The sequence below is a fragment of the Leptodactylus fuscus genome, chromosome 10 (genome assembly GCF_031893055.1).
Source record: "Leptodactylus fuscus isolate aLepFus1 chromosome 10, aLepFus1.hap2, whole genome shotgun sequence".
Taxonomy (NCBI): domain Eukaryota; kingdom Metazoa; phylum Chordata; class Amphibia; order Anura; family Leptodactylidae; genus Leptodactylus; species Leptodactylus fuscus.
This window is the reverse complement of record NC_134274.1, coordinates 66033844-66048437: the sequence shown is the minus strand read 5'-3', so window position 1 is coordinate 66048437 and position 14594 is coordinate 66033844. Positions and strand designations below refer to the sequence as shown.

At 40.8% G+C, this 14594-nt stretch overlaps 1 protein-coding gene across 1 annotated transcript in view; it reads left to right on the top strand.

Moving 5' to 3' along the window:
• DTX4 (deltex E3 ubiquitin ligase 4) overlaps positions 1-14594 on the top strand; it is a 41041-nt gene that overhangs the window by 13943 nt on the left and 12504 nt on the right. The window contains exons 2-5 of the mRNA XM_075258529.1: positions 8791-10684; positions 10804-10865; positions 10970-11122; positions 12923-12984. Coding sequence (XP_075114630.1) covers positions 8791-10684; positions 10804-10865; positions 10970-11122; positions 12923-12984 — 2171 coding nt within the window. The remainder of the gene's footprint in view (positions 1-8790; positions 10685-10803; positions 10866-10969; positions 11123-12922; positions 12985-14594) is intronic.

The following is a 14594-nucleotide window of genomic DNA, read 5'->3' as shown; positions in this document are numbered from 1 at the left end:
ACTATAATGATAAGATATATGAAATATTAACAATATTATGTCATATCAATTACTGGAACTGGAACTAACAATTTTTAAAATTTTTCCAATTTGCATGAAAGTTACACAACATGGCTTAAAGGAATTGCTTTTTTTTTTTTTTTTTAATGGCTTGTACTTAGGATCATAGGGGGGATTATAGCCGGCCCCTGGCAAAGATCAGCATTATGGAGTAGCATTGTTTGGCAGAAGCAGATAGCACAATACACTATATAGTGGAACACTGTACAATGGACCTCCCTGTACACTATATAGTGCAACACCCCTACCTGTTACTGCAACTGCTTCTGTACATTATATAGCACAGGAATCTGATTCATATGGGGACCGGTTGTTGTTTCAGATGATCAGATATTTATGGCCTATACTAAGGGTCAGCCTAAAAAAAAATCCCTGACAACCCCATTAGGCTGGTCATGCACTTTTGATTAATGTAACCAGAAATTGTTAATGTTAGTCAGAATGATCGACCCAAATATTCCAAATTGTTTGATTTCTAAAAAAAAATAAATTAACAAATGGTGATTAGAGATGAGCAAGTATAATTCAATCAAATGCCTCGCCGCCATTGGACTGCATGTATGCGGCCGAACACCAAGGGGTTAAGCGCATCGAATATTCGATGCGCTTAACCCCTTGATGTTCGGCCGCTTACACGCATTCCTATGGTGGTGAGGTATTCGATCAAATACTACTCGCTCATCTCTAATGGTGATTTGTCTCAGATGAAGTGAAATGGCCACCAATATCTTATAAGTCAATGTGACATTGTAGTACCACCTGTCAGCCAATAGACAGTGGTAGGTGGACACCTTACAGTGCTGATGTCATATACGCTATATAAGGTTCTGTAAGCACAATTATGAGGCACAATTGTGCAGTACAAGTGGAGCACAGATCTGAAAAGCTTACAAATTTGCAAGCAATAGAGCTAGAGGATCAAGTTAGAAATAGTAGAATTTAGTCAGATTTAAATAATTATAGGCAGATAGTGATAGAAATCATAGATAGGATGACGTGAGAGTGCATATCTGCTCACTACTGGTGCCACAGTGTTAGTAGTATTTTTTAAAAAAATGAAACAGACTTCACATTCACTCTCATAATGGAATAATATTTGGTGGATTTATTTTTTGAAAAATAATTTTCCATCACTTCCCAACTAGACTCACAGCCACAAATTTGAATCCCAAATTACAACATGCGTGTAGCACTTATAAGTCATCCAAGTCAACCAGATATTTTTTCTACAAATCATTGCTTTTTGCAATATAAAAAAAAACCCACAGGAAAGCACCTTTATCCCCAAAGAAAGGGTACAAAAAGCGAGTGGCAGGGCAGTGTATGGTTAAAGTCAGAGTTTGTATCCTCCGCTTATGATCAGTTTTTCAACATGTCACTTATACTTTGACATATCTTCAACTGTGTTGCCTTAGAAATATAGAAATTGAATAGATAGACTCCTAGGAGCCCTGACAGTGTTATACACTGTTTTAAGCTGATTTAAATTATTGTTCATACCAAACTTGTTTGACCCAAAATGTATCTGGGGCTTGAACTACCTGAACATGAAATGAATCTTAGGAGGTTTGCCCATCTCTAGTCAGAAGAAGCAATAAAATGTAACACCAAGTGATGACTTCCATAAAGCCATTACATATACCAATGATTATTGGTTGTAATCTATTATGGCTTGGCCTCTTTTTAAAAATATATTATTATTTCAACATATATCTTTTGTAATATACAATGTCCATCTAAGGTTATCCTGATTTATCCTGATGGGAACGTCAAATGCATACCTTTCACAGATGACCTATAAGAGTCTGTTCAGGGGCGTAACTACCGTAGAGGCAGCGGAGGCGGCTGCCACAGGGCCCGGGCCATTAGGGGGCCCGGTGACAGCCGCTACCGCTGCGTTTTTTTTTTTTTTTTAATAGGCCGTTACGGGCCCTGCCAGGATCGGCAAGTGACACAGGGGGCCCCACAAATACTATCATTATACTCGGGGGTCTTTGCAGACCCCCGAGTATAATGATCGGCGGACCAGGAGAGGTAAGGGAACGTAAAAAATACTGTTACTTACCTCTCCACGATCCTGCCAGACCTCCTTCATACTTGTCTGACGTCACATGAACCCGTCCTGCTTCCCGGGTCATGTGATGTCCGACGTCATTAAAGAAGGACGAGAGCAGTGGCCGACAGCATAGGAGCCGGGGGACAGATAAGCAACTGTTTTTTTTAATGCTTTTATTCCCCCAGGTCTCCGATTATTATACTCTGGGGTCAGAAAAGACCCCAGAGTATAATAATTGTTTATGGGTGTCCACAGTGGGACATAATACTGTGTGCAGGGGCCACTTTGGGGGATAATGCTGTGGGCAGGGGCCACTATTGGGGATAATACTGTGGGCAGGGGCCACTATGGGGGATTATACTGTGGGCAGGGGCCACTATTGAGGATAATACTGTGTGCAGGGGCCACTAATGGACATAATACTGTGTGCAGGGGCCACTATGGGGGATAATGCTGTGGGCAGGGGCCACTATTGGGGATAATACTGTGGGCAGGGGCCACTATGGGGGATTATACTGTGGGCAGGGGCCACTATTGAGGATAATACTGTGTGCAGGGGCCACTATGGGGGATAATACTGTGTGCAGGGGCCACTATGGGGGATAATACTGTGTGCAGGGGCAACTATGGGGGATAATACTGTGTGCAGGGGCCACTAATGGACATAATACTGTGTGCAGGGGCCACTATGGGTCATAATACTGTGTGCAGTGGCCACTATGGGGTATAATACTGTGTGCAGGGGCCAATATGGAGGATAATACTGTGTGCAGAGGCCACTAATGGACATAATACTGTGTGCAGGGCTTACTAAGGGACATAACAGAGTGCAGAGGAGGGGGTCGGTCGAGGTTTTCGGCGTCGGTGTCGGTTGGGGGGGGGCATGTCAAAAGTTTGCCACGGGGCCCCGCCATTCCTAGTTACGCCACTGCGTCTGTGTTAATTATATATATATATATATATATATATATATATATATATATATATATATATATATACACACTATTTTTTATGGAACGTCTCTCTATGGAATAAAGAACATTTTGTACAACAGTGAACATATATCAGAACCAGGAGAATTCTTGGTGTATACAGCAAATGTGCAGAGGGGACACAATATGTAAGGAGCCTAGAAAGAATAAAAAAGAATGAATAAAAGATATGTCCAAAGAAACTACAATATATAGTAATCATTATAATATGATATTATATATCAGTATAATATAATATTATCATATAATATTGTGGTATGAGAATAATTTAATATGATTTGGAGCCAAATCTTTTTTATTTCCAGAAATTTTAATGATGAGAAATTCTTGATTGAAAAGAGGAAGAAAGTAAACAAAGGAAAATAAACCTAAAGTAAAAAAGACCATTGTATAGAATCACATGCGTGTTTCACTGAACAAAAAGTAATTGATAAACTCTGCGTATAAATATGCTTTAAATGTCACCACAAGTCAGGTAATTGTAACCCAGCTCCTTCAATAACAATTGAGGTTTAACTTTTCTTAGAAGAATGTGTTGTTTTTTCCCTCTGATGTCCCTCATGAAAGAAAACCCCTCAACTCGCAGAGCAAATGATGTGGAGTCTTTCTTGTAGTGCTGCAAGCTTCTTAAACAAAGAAGGGATAGATCTTTTCAAAAAAGAAGGTCGTCCGCTACAATTCTCAAGCTCTTTCAGAAAATCTGTATTTGAAAGCAAACAATAGTGAATAAAGCTAGGGTAGCTCACACGGAACAATTTGTCATGATATCCTAACAAAAATCAGTGTTCATGGTTATCAACTACTATACATAATAAAATAGGGACTGAACAAACTGTTGGAATACTGCGGGTAGAAAAAAAGGCAGGGTTACCCTGAAGGTTGTGGTATGGTGGAATGAAAGATTATGAAATACAGTCTTGCTTTCTTAGAACAGGAGATATTTGTATGTCATCACATCCAACACAGATCTGGTATATTCCTCATTTTTGCTTAGAGGGTGGATTCAGACAAAGCATTTCTTTGCTCATGCCACCAACTAGACACTTTGTGTAGGACACTGATATGCCTTTGCTTCATTAGAAATAAATGTGCATATAAATTTCTACTTATAGTAGAACGCTATGGGGTTTTGTCAAAGAGAATTTAAAAGTCTTGGAGTTGAGCTACTCTTCAATCTGGCAATTCACAGTCGGAAGCCCCCTTAATCACTACCCAGCGCAGTGCCTATTAAAATATAAGCACAATCAGATAGCCAGGGTTCAGGTGAATAAAATGCTTTTTGCTACTTTCCAATCAGCATCACCATTGTTGAGATATTAGGTTTATTCCTAATATGCAAAGAATGAGCTGTTTGGTGCATCACTATTGCTTTCATTGCACCAAAAAAACTACCTTCCTGCTATTATCAATGGTCCCAGGCAGAGCAGGAGGGAGTGGACACTACTATGACACAGCTCTATGGTATGATGATAGCAACACTGATGCTCACATTGCACCAGACAGCAAATAACAAAGATTTTATCTCAGTAATGGAGGCACCATTTGGAAAGCAGAAAAAAACAACATTTTATTCACATGATCTCCAGCTATCTGATTGTGCTTATAGTTTAATGGGTGCTGTTCTGGTGACAGACTTTCTTTAAATATAGTACATTGTGTGTGTTATGTCCCTTAGTGGCCCCTGCATACAGTATTATATCCCTTAGTGGCCCCTGCATACAGTATTATATCCCTTAGTGGCCCCTGCACACAGTATTATGTCCCTTAGTGGCCCCTGCATACAGTATTATATCCCTTAGTGGCCCCTGCACACAGTATTGATCCCTTAGTGGCCCCTGCACACAGTATTATGTCCCTCAGTGGCCCCTGCACACAATATTATGTCCCATAGTGGCCCCTGCACACAGTATTGTGTCCTTCAATGGCCCCTGCACACAGTATTATGTCCTACTGTGGGCACCCATAAACAATTATACTCTGGGGTCTTTTCAGAACCCCAGAATATAATAATCAGAGACCCAGGGGAATAAAAATATAAAAAAAAACACTGTTACCTGTCCCCCAGCTCCGTTGCAGTCCTCCGCCGCCTTCTTCAGTGACGTCAGGACGCAGGCCGGGTTCATGTGATGTCAGAGACGTCATACAACTAGGCCGAAGCCTGTTTGGAGCCTGGAGAGGTAAGTCACACAGTTTTTTTATGTTACTTACGTCTCCCGAGCCTCTGATTATTATACTCAGGGGTCTGCAAAGATCCTCGAGTATAATAATAGCCTTTGTGGGGCCCGCGGTCTCACATACCAATCCCGGCCCAGCCAGGATCGGTATTATGGCTTGGCCCAGCCCAGCCAGGATCAGTAAGTAAATAGGGCCCGTTACCGGCTGAAATAACTCCAGCCGGTAATGGCCTATTAAGAAAAAAGAAAAAACCGCGGCGGTAGCGGCTGTCACCGGGCCCCCTAATGTTCCGGGCCCTGTGGCAGCTGCCTCCGCTGCTTCCACGGTAGTTACGCCACTAAACTCTTAATTATTACTTACAGACCATACTTTAGATCATGATATGGAAATTATTGTTCTTTGAAGTGGGGGATTAAAGTCACCATAAAAAATAACCAATAAACCGATAGGCAAAAATTCTCATGACACTTGGTGCACACCATGTAACCACTAAGTCCCAATCCCAGGCCTCAGCATGACCTCAGACAAATGAGGTCACTCAGGAGACCAGAAGAGACCATGAGAGGGCTAAGAGAGAGAGCGCCTAATATGGCAAGGAGACCCAAAGAGACAAAGAAAGGTGAGTATAACTATTTGTTATTTTTTTACACCTCCCCTGAGCCTCCACATATTATACACTGTCGTCGGAAGAGATCCCAGAATATAATAAATCCACTTTCAGTTCTATCTGACTGAAACAAACTTGAGAGCCAACTCATCCGTACCCAAAACTAAATCTTCGGAGCTTCACCCATCTTTACCAACAAGACTAATTTTTCATCATAATGGAGACCTTCCAACTGACTTAATAATCTAGTTGCCTCCTAGGAACTCTCTCACAGTTTTACATCACGGAGTACAATCACCTCAATTATTAAGAAAAAGGTGCATAAGAGACAAAAAATATTTCCCAAATTTTTTTACATTGTGAAGATTGAAAAACCATGATGGATGATTTCATAGTTTTATCCACCCTGAAACAAAGCCCCCTTCTATAATTCTCTCCACATTATACTGGTGCTGGATTCCCCATACATATTCATGTATATTAATATATAAGTGTAAAATACCATTGCCCCCACAAGAGACTGGTCCACATTAGAGATGAACAAACAGTAAAATGTTTGAGATTCGATATTAATTTCGAGTAGCCCCTCAATATTCGACTACTTGAATCGAATATCGAATCCTATTATAGTCTATGGGAGGAAAATGCTCGTTTCAGGGGTAGACAATTCGATCAAATTATATTTACCAAGTCCACGAGTGAGGGTCGGGCTGGATCCTCCGAGAAGTCTTCTCCGTGCAGCGTCCCCGCAGCGTCTTCTGGCTCTTCATTCACTCTGCTAGCCATCGGGCCTGGGCAGAGCTGACTGTGCATGCCCGCACTACAAGCAGACATGCGCAGTCGGCTCTTGCCCAGGCCCGATGCCTGGCAGAGTGAATTCAGAGCCGGAAGACGCCGCGGGGAAGCTGCACGGAGAAGACTTCTAAAGGTAGGAAAAGAACCAGCGTTGATTGGCCGACTGTATAGCATTCGGCCAATCAATGCTGGTTCTGCATCGAACTTTTCCATTCGAATAGCAAGTGGTACTCGATCGAATACGAGTATTTTGAATACCGTAGTATTCGATCGAATACCTACTCGATCAAGTACTACTCGCTCATCTCTAGTCCACTTCATATACACAGTTTCTCAAATGTAGGTGGTCCAGGTTGGAGTTAGGTCCGTAATGTAATGTCAAGTTTCAACTGTGTTCCCCTGACAACCCTAACAAATGTCTGATAGGTACAGGTCCCACAGACAGGTTTGGCAATTATCGTATCTCCCATAGAAGTGAATGGAGAAAGCTGTGCATGCTTGCCCACCAGTAGTGAGACAGGGGTTAGTTAATAGAAATACCCCTTTAACCTTATGAAATTGAAGGATGAATTAACAATAAGGCAACTGAGACATGTGCAAATGCAGTTAAAAATGCAGAACTTACAACATGTTAAAGTTTATTTTCATCTTATAAACTTTGTGCTTGATGGACGTATCTTTTTTAAACTGTATTATATAACTATGTAATATCTTAGCTGTCAGTCTATGCTATAAATTCTCCAGTGATGTTTCATCAATGTCTAGTCATATATATAGCACTGAGTGATTATCTCCAGGTCATGGTGGCTTGACGTGAATATCACACATACCCCTGAAAAAAAAAAACCTGTCAATATTTGACCTTTCAGCATGACTGATTCTCTGTTTGTGCAACAAACCTTTTAGGCAGGTATATAATGGCACAGAGGAAAAGCTTTTAGAATTTGCAGATCTGACATTTATTTCCTTCCCAGTAATGTCTAGGTAAAATAAAAAGAACTTCATTAATCAATTTTGGAATTTATCAATACTTTATAAAAATCTAGAATATAAATTGTTATAAGGTCTCAGCAAGATTACGTTGCACCAATGTATATGGGATATTCTTGCTATGGGCAGTGGTACTTAAAGTAACCCTTTTTGAATTTTGGCTCCACATTTGCTATACAGCGATGCTATGGAACAAACTTGGTCATTACTGAATCCTTAAATATTAAATATAAAGTCTGTCTATCACTGTGCATAATTTCCTTAGAACTCGGGGGGGGGGGGGGGGGGGGTTATGTCATCTTGACCTGGTGCCGCACTTCCTCCTGGGTTAATTCAAACTGAATTTAAACATTCAATCCTTATGTTCTTGGTAGAGATGAGCTACTACTAGAGATGTCTGGCAGCTGCTTTCTTTCTTTTTCCTATTGACAATACATCCATGCATGACGAAACCAAGTATGTATGTGTTCAAGAGTTGGAAGAATAGTTGTCAGGCAAATGAGTATATGGTTGTCAGTTATTTTTATAGGTATATGGGAACTTCAAAGATTGTGGTTATCACCACAAAATGGGACATAAGACAGAAATTTAAAGGGGTTGTTCAGGCAAAAATGAACAACCCCCATTTAAATCAGTTGGAGACAGTGAAAAAAAAATGCATATTCACCTGGCCCGATACTCCAGTGTCCTCCCGCTCATCCCAGTTTTCTTCCGGAGGTCCACTGAAGCCACTGAGCTGTGATGTCACAGGTAGTGGCATTGCAGGCCCTTTACTGATTGGCCTCAGCAGTCACGTGACTGCTGAGGCCAATCAGCGGTTTCAGTGGTACTCCAGAATATGCCGCCAGAGCAGAAGAACCGGGGTGCACAGGAGGACACTGGAGCAACAGGGACAAGTGAGTATACATTTTTGAAATTTTTTTTTTTTTACTGCCCCCAGCTGGACAACCTCTTTAATATGTTACACCACATTGAAAGGTAGTGTTCTCGTTTAGCCTTTATATAATAATTAGATTATAAATATATTATGGAATATTTATTATATTGTTTTGTTGGATTGTATTATATTGTTATCGCACTTAATTTACGTACTGACTGTTACTTTTCTTTTACAGGTACTCTATATCCAGCAAGAAGAGTTATTTTTTCCTCTTCTAGTGCACCTGGGCGAGGTATAGTGTGGGAATGGGAAGAAGTCCCAGGACAATGGATCCCTTTTGAAACTCGATTATCAGTCTTGATCCAGGAAGCTTTTGAGAGACAGCAGCCAGGTGTTCGTCTTGGAGAGCCCTGCAGTGGATCCCATATATGCTTCCGAACTATGACTCAAATAGAATTTCCTTCACAGAGGAGAATAAGAGTCCACGCTCGAGCTCAGACTCCCTACCCTACAGCTGGAGTGAAATATACAAATTTTCAGCCTGTGATGCCTCAACTTCTAAATGGAAATTCAAAATATGGATCATATTCTACTTACAAAATCCCAGTGAATCCTGGCCAGCAGCTACTAAACATCAACAAATTTCTAGTAAACAACAACCAGGCTCTTTTGAACCCCAAAACAGCTACATCTCGCTCCAACAAAGAACAAAAGGACATTGATCATACACTTGTGAACACAAGCCAAACATTAGTAAACCATTTATTAGTTGACCATAACCAGATGAATATGAACTCACACAAACGGCCAGTTAACTCCAGAAATGAGCCTGTGAACTACAATTATGGGATGGCTGATGTTGGATACATGTTGAGTAACTCAGATCATGAACTTATGAACTCCAACCAGATATTGATGAACTTTAATTCTGCCGTGGTGAATTATAGTAAGGGATCTTTACAATCCAGTCATGAACATGTGAATTCTAATGATCTTTTAAATGACTGTAACCAAGATGTAGAAAATGGTAGCAACGAATTAATTAATTTTGAAGCTAGTGTAATAAACCCAAGCTATAGTCCTTCATACTGTAAAACCACTACACCTGATTCCAGTCCATGGTCAGAGAAAACAAATTCATTGCTTCTTGAGTCTAATATCCAACCACAATGGACACTTGTAAATTCTGATTGTAGACATGATCATTGTAGTCCTGTATTAGTGAGATCTAATTCTAAAAGAGCAGCTTCTAGACCTACACTTGTACGGTCAGAATCAAAATACAAAGACTTAACAGATCTAGTAATGTCAGAGTCAGTGCCTTCAAATTATACAGCTGTATTAAATAGGTCAAATTCTAGACCTGAAGAATATAGAACTGAATTATGCCGATCGATTTCTAGGCCAGAAGAAACTAGACCTGAATTTCTCAGATCAAATTCTAGACCTGAAGAATATAGAACTGAATTATGCCGATCAATCTCTAGGGCAGAAGAAACGCGACCTGAATTTCTCAGATCAAATTCAAAACCTGATGAATATAGAACTGAATTGTGCCGATCAATTTCAAGGCCAGAAGAACCTAGACCTGAATTTCTCAGATCAAATTCTAGACCTTACAATAAACCTGAATTTACTGGGTCTAATTCTCAACCATCTGACTGCAAGCCTGTATTGGTCAGGTCTATCTCTAAACCTAGATATGACAGGTCTGACTCAAGAGAGATGGAATTTAGACCTGTGCTAACTAGATCAGAATCTCGGAATGATGATGCTTACTCTGCTATAAGGAATACAGATTTTGTGAATGTAGGCTCAAAACCTGGGTTTGTGAGATCGAATTCTAGACCTTCAGATGCTAAGCCTGGGTTTGTCAGGTCTCAGTCAAGAACTACTGTCTCAAAGGCTGGTCTAGCAAGCCCCCATCCTCGCTCCAGTCACTCAAAATCAGCTGGCAGAGGTTTATCTCGATCAACTTCATTGAGAAGAAGTAGGAGTCCCCCACCATGTGCTTGTCCTCAATGTCTTCTGGTACAGAGTGTAAAATCAGCCAGTTGGCCTGGAAGCCAGCCAGAAACCACTGGATCATGGCATGATGGTCATCAACGTGAAAAAAAGACTATCACTAGGTAAGCTAGGATTATTGCTTAGACTTTTTAGGCATGTTAGTCACTGTGTTTTTTGCAAGAATGGTTCAGGTATTCTGGTCCACAAAGATAAAGATGTTTGTTTGTTTTGCAAATTGCAGGGTACCTCCACTGCCTCTGTGTAATGTAGAAGGTTCAGGAATAATCCCACCAGCTCTGGCAGGTAACAATCTTCTCTAAATCACATCAATCTTACATAAATAATAATGAACATACACTAGACATATCTCAAAGCATGGCTGCTAACTTTATTTCTTTTTTTATTAGGCATTAGTGGCCTCCTGATGAGCGCTGCGGGACTTCCTGTCTGTCTTTCTGTCCCTGCGTCTCCTATTTTACGTCCTCCCTCAGTAAAGAAAAGAGATCTACGTCCAGTTCCCGGAATTCAAGGGACTAGTCGAAAAATCACCAATAAAAAATGTGAGGCACAGCTTCAAAGGGTTTCTTTACTGGAAATCTTTACTCATCAAAATCTTTGTTTATAGTGTTGTAAGGTTAAGTGCGCTCCACTGTAAATATAGGAAGATTTACACAATAAAAACTTGATGCCAAACACACCAAAACTTCTCGTATACGCTCTATAATTCATAGATAGTAAACGGTGATATGAGGCAAAACATATGTTTACTTAGTCTTTTGGAAAGATGCAATTCTCTAGAATTAAAGCATAAACTCTGCAGCCGTATTTTGTAACAATGTCTTTTTAGATGTGTGCTAAAGTCTTCTTTGACTTGGGACAATGTAACTCTTTAAGGAAGTTCTTCCACTTTAAGAGAATGTTTTCATAAATGAATAGTGTATGTGAACATAAGAAATTTTGTGATATGTCTTATTAAGGAGATCTGTTTCCTTAACCTCTTTTAAGCTATTCTCCTGCTCCTTATCTTCAATGTTACTGCTTTATTTAAATGATCAGTCTCAGTATTCCACACATACAACTAGATTGAGCAGAGAGGGGTTGAGTAGGATTCGCCAGGCCACTGGTAATTGCCTCATTGTACGTACAATCAAGCTATGTTAAAAAATAATGCAATCAGTGGCGTAACTACCGCCATAGCAGCAGAGGCAGCTGCCATAGGGCCCGGGACATTAGGGGCCCAGTGACAGCAGCTATCGCTGCTATCATTATACTTGGGGGTCTTTTCGGACCCCCGAGTATAATGATTGGCGAACCGGGAGTGGTAAGAAACATAAAAAACACTGTTACTTACCTCTCCACGATCCTGCCAGGCCTCCTTCCTAGTTGTCTGACGTCACATGAACCCGGCCTGCTTCCCGGGTCATGTGACGTCCGACGTCATTGAAGAAGGACGGCAGCAGAGGCCAACAGCGTAGGAGCCGGGGGACAGGTAAGAAACAGTAGTTTTTTATGTTTTTATTCCCCTGGGTCTCCGATTATTATACTCTGGGGTCTGAAAAGACCCCAGAGTATAATAATCATTTATGGGTGTCCACAATGGGACATAATACTGTGTGCAGGGGACACTATGGGGGATAATACTGTGTGAAGGGGCCACTATTGGGGATAATACTGTGTGCAGGGGCCACTATGGGGATAATACTGTGTGCAGGGGCCACTAAGGGGTACAATACTGTGTGTAGGGGCTACTATGGGGGATAATACTGTGTGCAGGGGCCACTAAGGGGTACAATACTGTGTGTAGGGGCCACTATGGGGGATAATACTGTGTGCAGGGGCCACTATGGGGGATAATACTGTGTGCAGGGGCCACTATGAGGGATAATACTGTGTGCAGGAATGCATAGCGCGCAGGAATGCATAAGAGGGGGTCGGTCAAGGTCTTCAGCATCGTGGGGGGGGGGGGCCATGTCAAAAGTTCACCACGGGGCTCCACCATTCCTAGTTATGCCACTGAATGCAATGGTACAGTTTAAGAGCAGCAATTATTTGAGTGTCTTTTCTATAACCCCTCCTCTCTTCATAGACTAATATGGAGAAAGTATCAGCCTGAAAAGCGGAGAAGAAAACCTATATCTTTAATAAGAAATATTCTAAAGTCTCTTATTTCCACCTGTACAATTAATTTTTAGTTTTCAAAATATACACTGAGGTATAGGCTGACAATACCAGTTTTCTGCACCTTTGCTGAATAAACTAGCCTAGGGACATTAGAACAGTCTTACTACTTTTACTCGGGGGTGTTTATGGAAGATTGTTTTTTAATCCTTGTCATCATTTTTTTCATTATTATTTAATAGCAAGAAAGCCAGAAGAAATGATAAAACAATTTTTGCAAAGAGTTCGAAATCCTCCATCAGAGGTATGAATTTGCTTTTCTTCTGTTCCTTTGTAATATAATTTGTTCTGATTTTGACAATACCTGCACATTAAGTGATTGTGTCTAGTATTTTGTTTGTGAACCGAACAAGTACATAATATAATTTGGTTGACATTTATTGGCCCAAATTTCTTTACTAACATGCCTGTTCAGTTGGCAATGATGGAAACGAAAAGATTGAAAATACAAAGACTGTCATGACACTCCCCATTTGCCCCATAGGAATACGGATCTAACAAAAATATATATATATATTTACAGAGTTGGGCAAACTAGTTTGTAACAAACCGGATTTGACCCAAAATTTATAAAAAAAGAAAGTGTGGTTCCTGATGAAATCGAACCTTTTATGATTCATTTTGGATGAACAAAAATGTCCGCCAATGTGTTAGTAGGACAATCAAATGACCTGTGAATCAGGCGTCTTTCCAATTATCGCTTGCATCAGTCTCTCAGTTAATCAGGAGGGGCGGTGGGTGCAGAAGATCATTTTATAGATATTATATAAAAGAATACATGTCTGTAAAAACAAGTGAAAATCTCTGAAATCACAGATCATTTTTGTTTTACATAGTCTTACTTTTTTTAAAAAAGTTTTTTATTGTATTTCTCTGTGCCATCAGCACTACCAGTTGTAAGCTGTATTCATTACCGAATTTACAATACTGCTGTAGTTAAAGCCCCCCAGGGGTCAGTAGGACAGAGGACCGAAAGTCTCCGTGAATGGCGCACCAGTGTTCTTGTGTGACAGGCACTCCATTCATTTCTATGGGTCTGTGGATGCTACCTGAGATTGCAGCCTCCGAATCCCCATAGAAGTGAATGGCGTGTCAATCACTCAAGTGCACTGATGCTCCTTTCACAAGGAGGCCTTAGGGGGACTTTCAGTACCTCATCCTCTTGACCACTGAGGGGCCACTTATCCCTTGTCCTATGAGTAGGGGATGTGTCCATAACAGGACAACCCTTTTAAGCTAACTATTTTTCCTTACAGACTTGCCACTTTTAAGTCACATTTATTACCAAATTTCTCATGCTGCAACAGCACATTTAGTCTTTTCTTGTAGTATTGGTAGCATTAAACTTCATTCATAAAATTGCAAAATTTGTCTTATGGCAACAGTATATTTAAGGGGAGTCTGTCAACATTCAGAAGCATATTAGGTCAGCAATCCAGTTGGATAGGTCAGGCTCTCCTAAATGTAACACTAGCATTCTGAAGCACCAATGTTGGCTCTGTAGCTCCAAACTGCTATGCCCCCACACTGGTTTGTACGCAAGAACACAAGGGCAGGTGAGATTTCAGCTTACCTCTCTGGCCCTGTTACTGAAACAGGAGAGGGGACGGAAGGTACATTAAAGCAGTGGGCTGGGGTGTAGCAGTTTGGAGCAATGAAGGCACACTCGGTGCTACAGACGGTTCATTTGCATATTGTAAAATAATTTAGTATCTTGGCAGTGGGTTTTCATGTGGATCCTGCTGTGCTTCCAAACCTGATAGAAATTATCCGTGCCTACCATCAGGGCACGGAGAACGGTGGTTATAACCGCCATAATTGAACATCTAGGCTGTGCTATTAGAGCAGGATTAG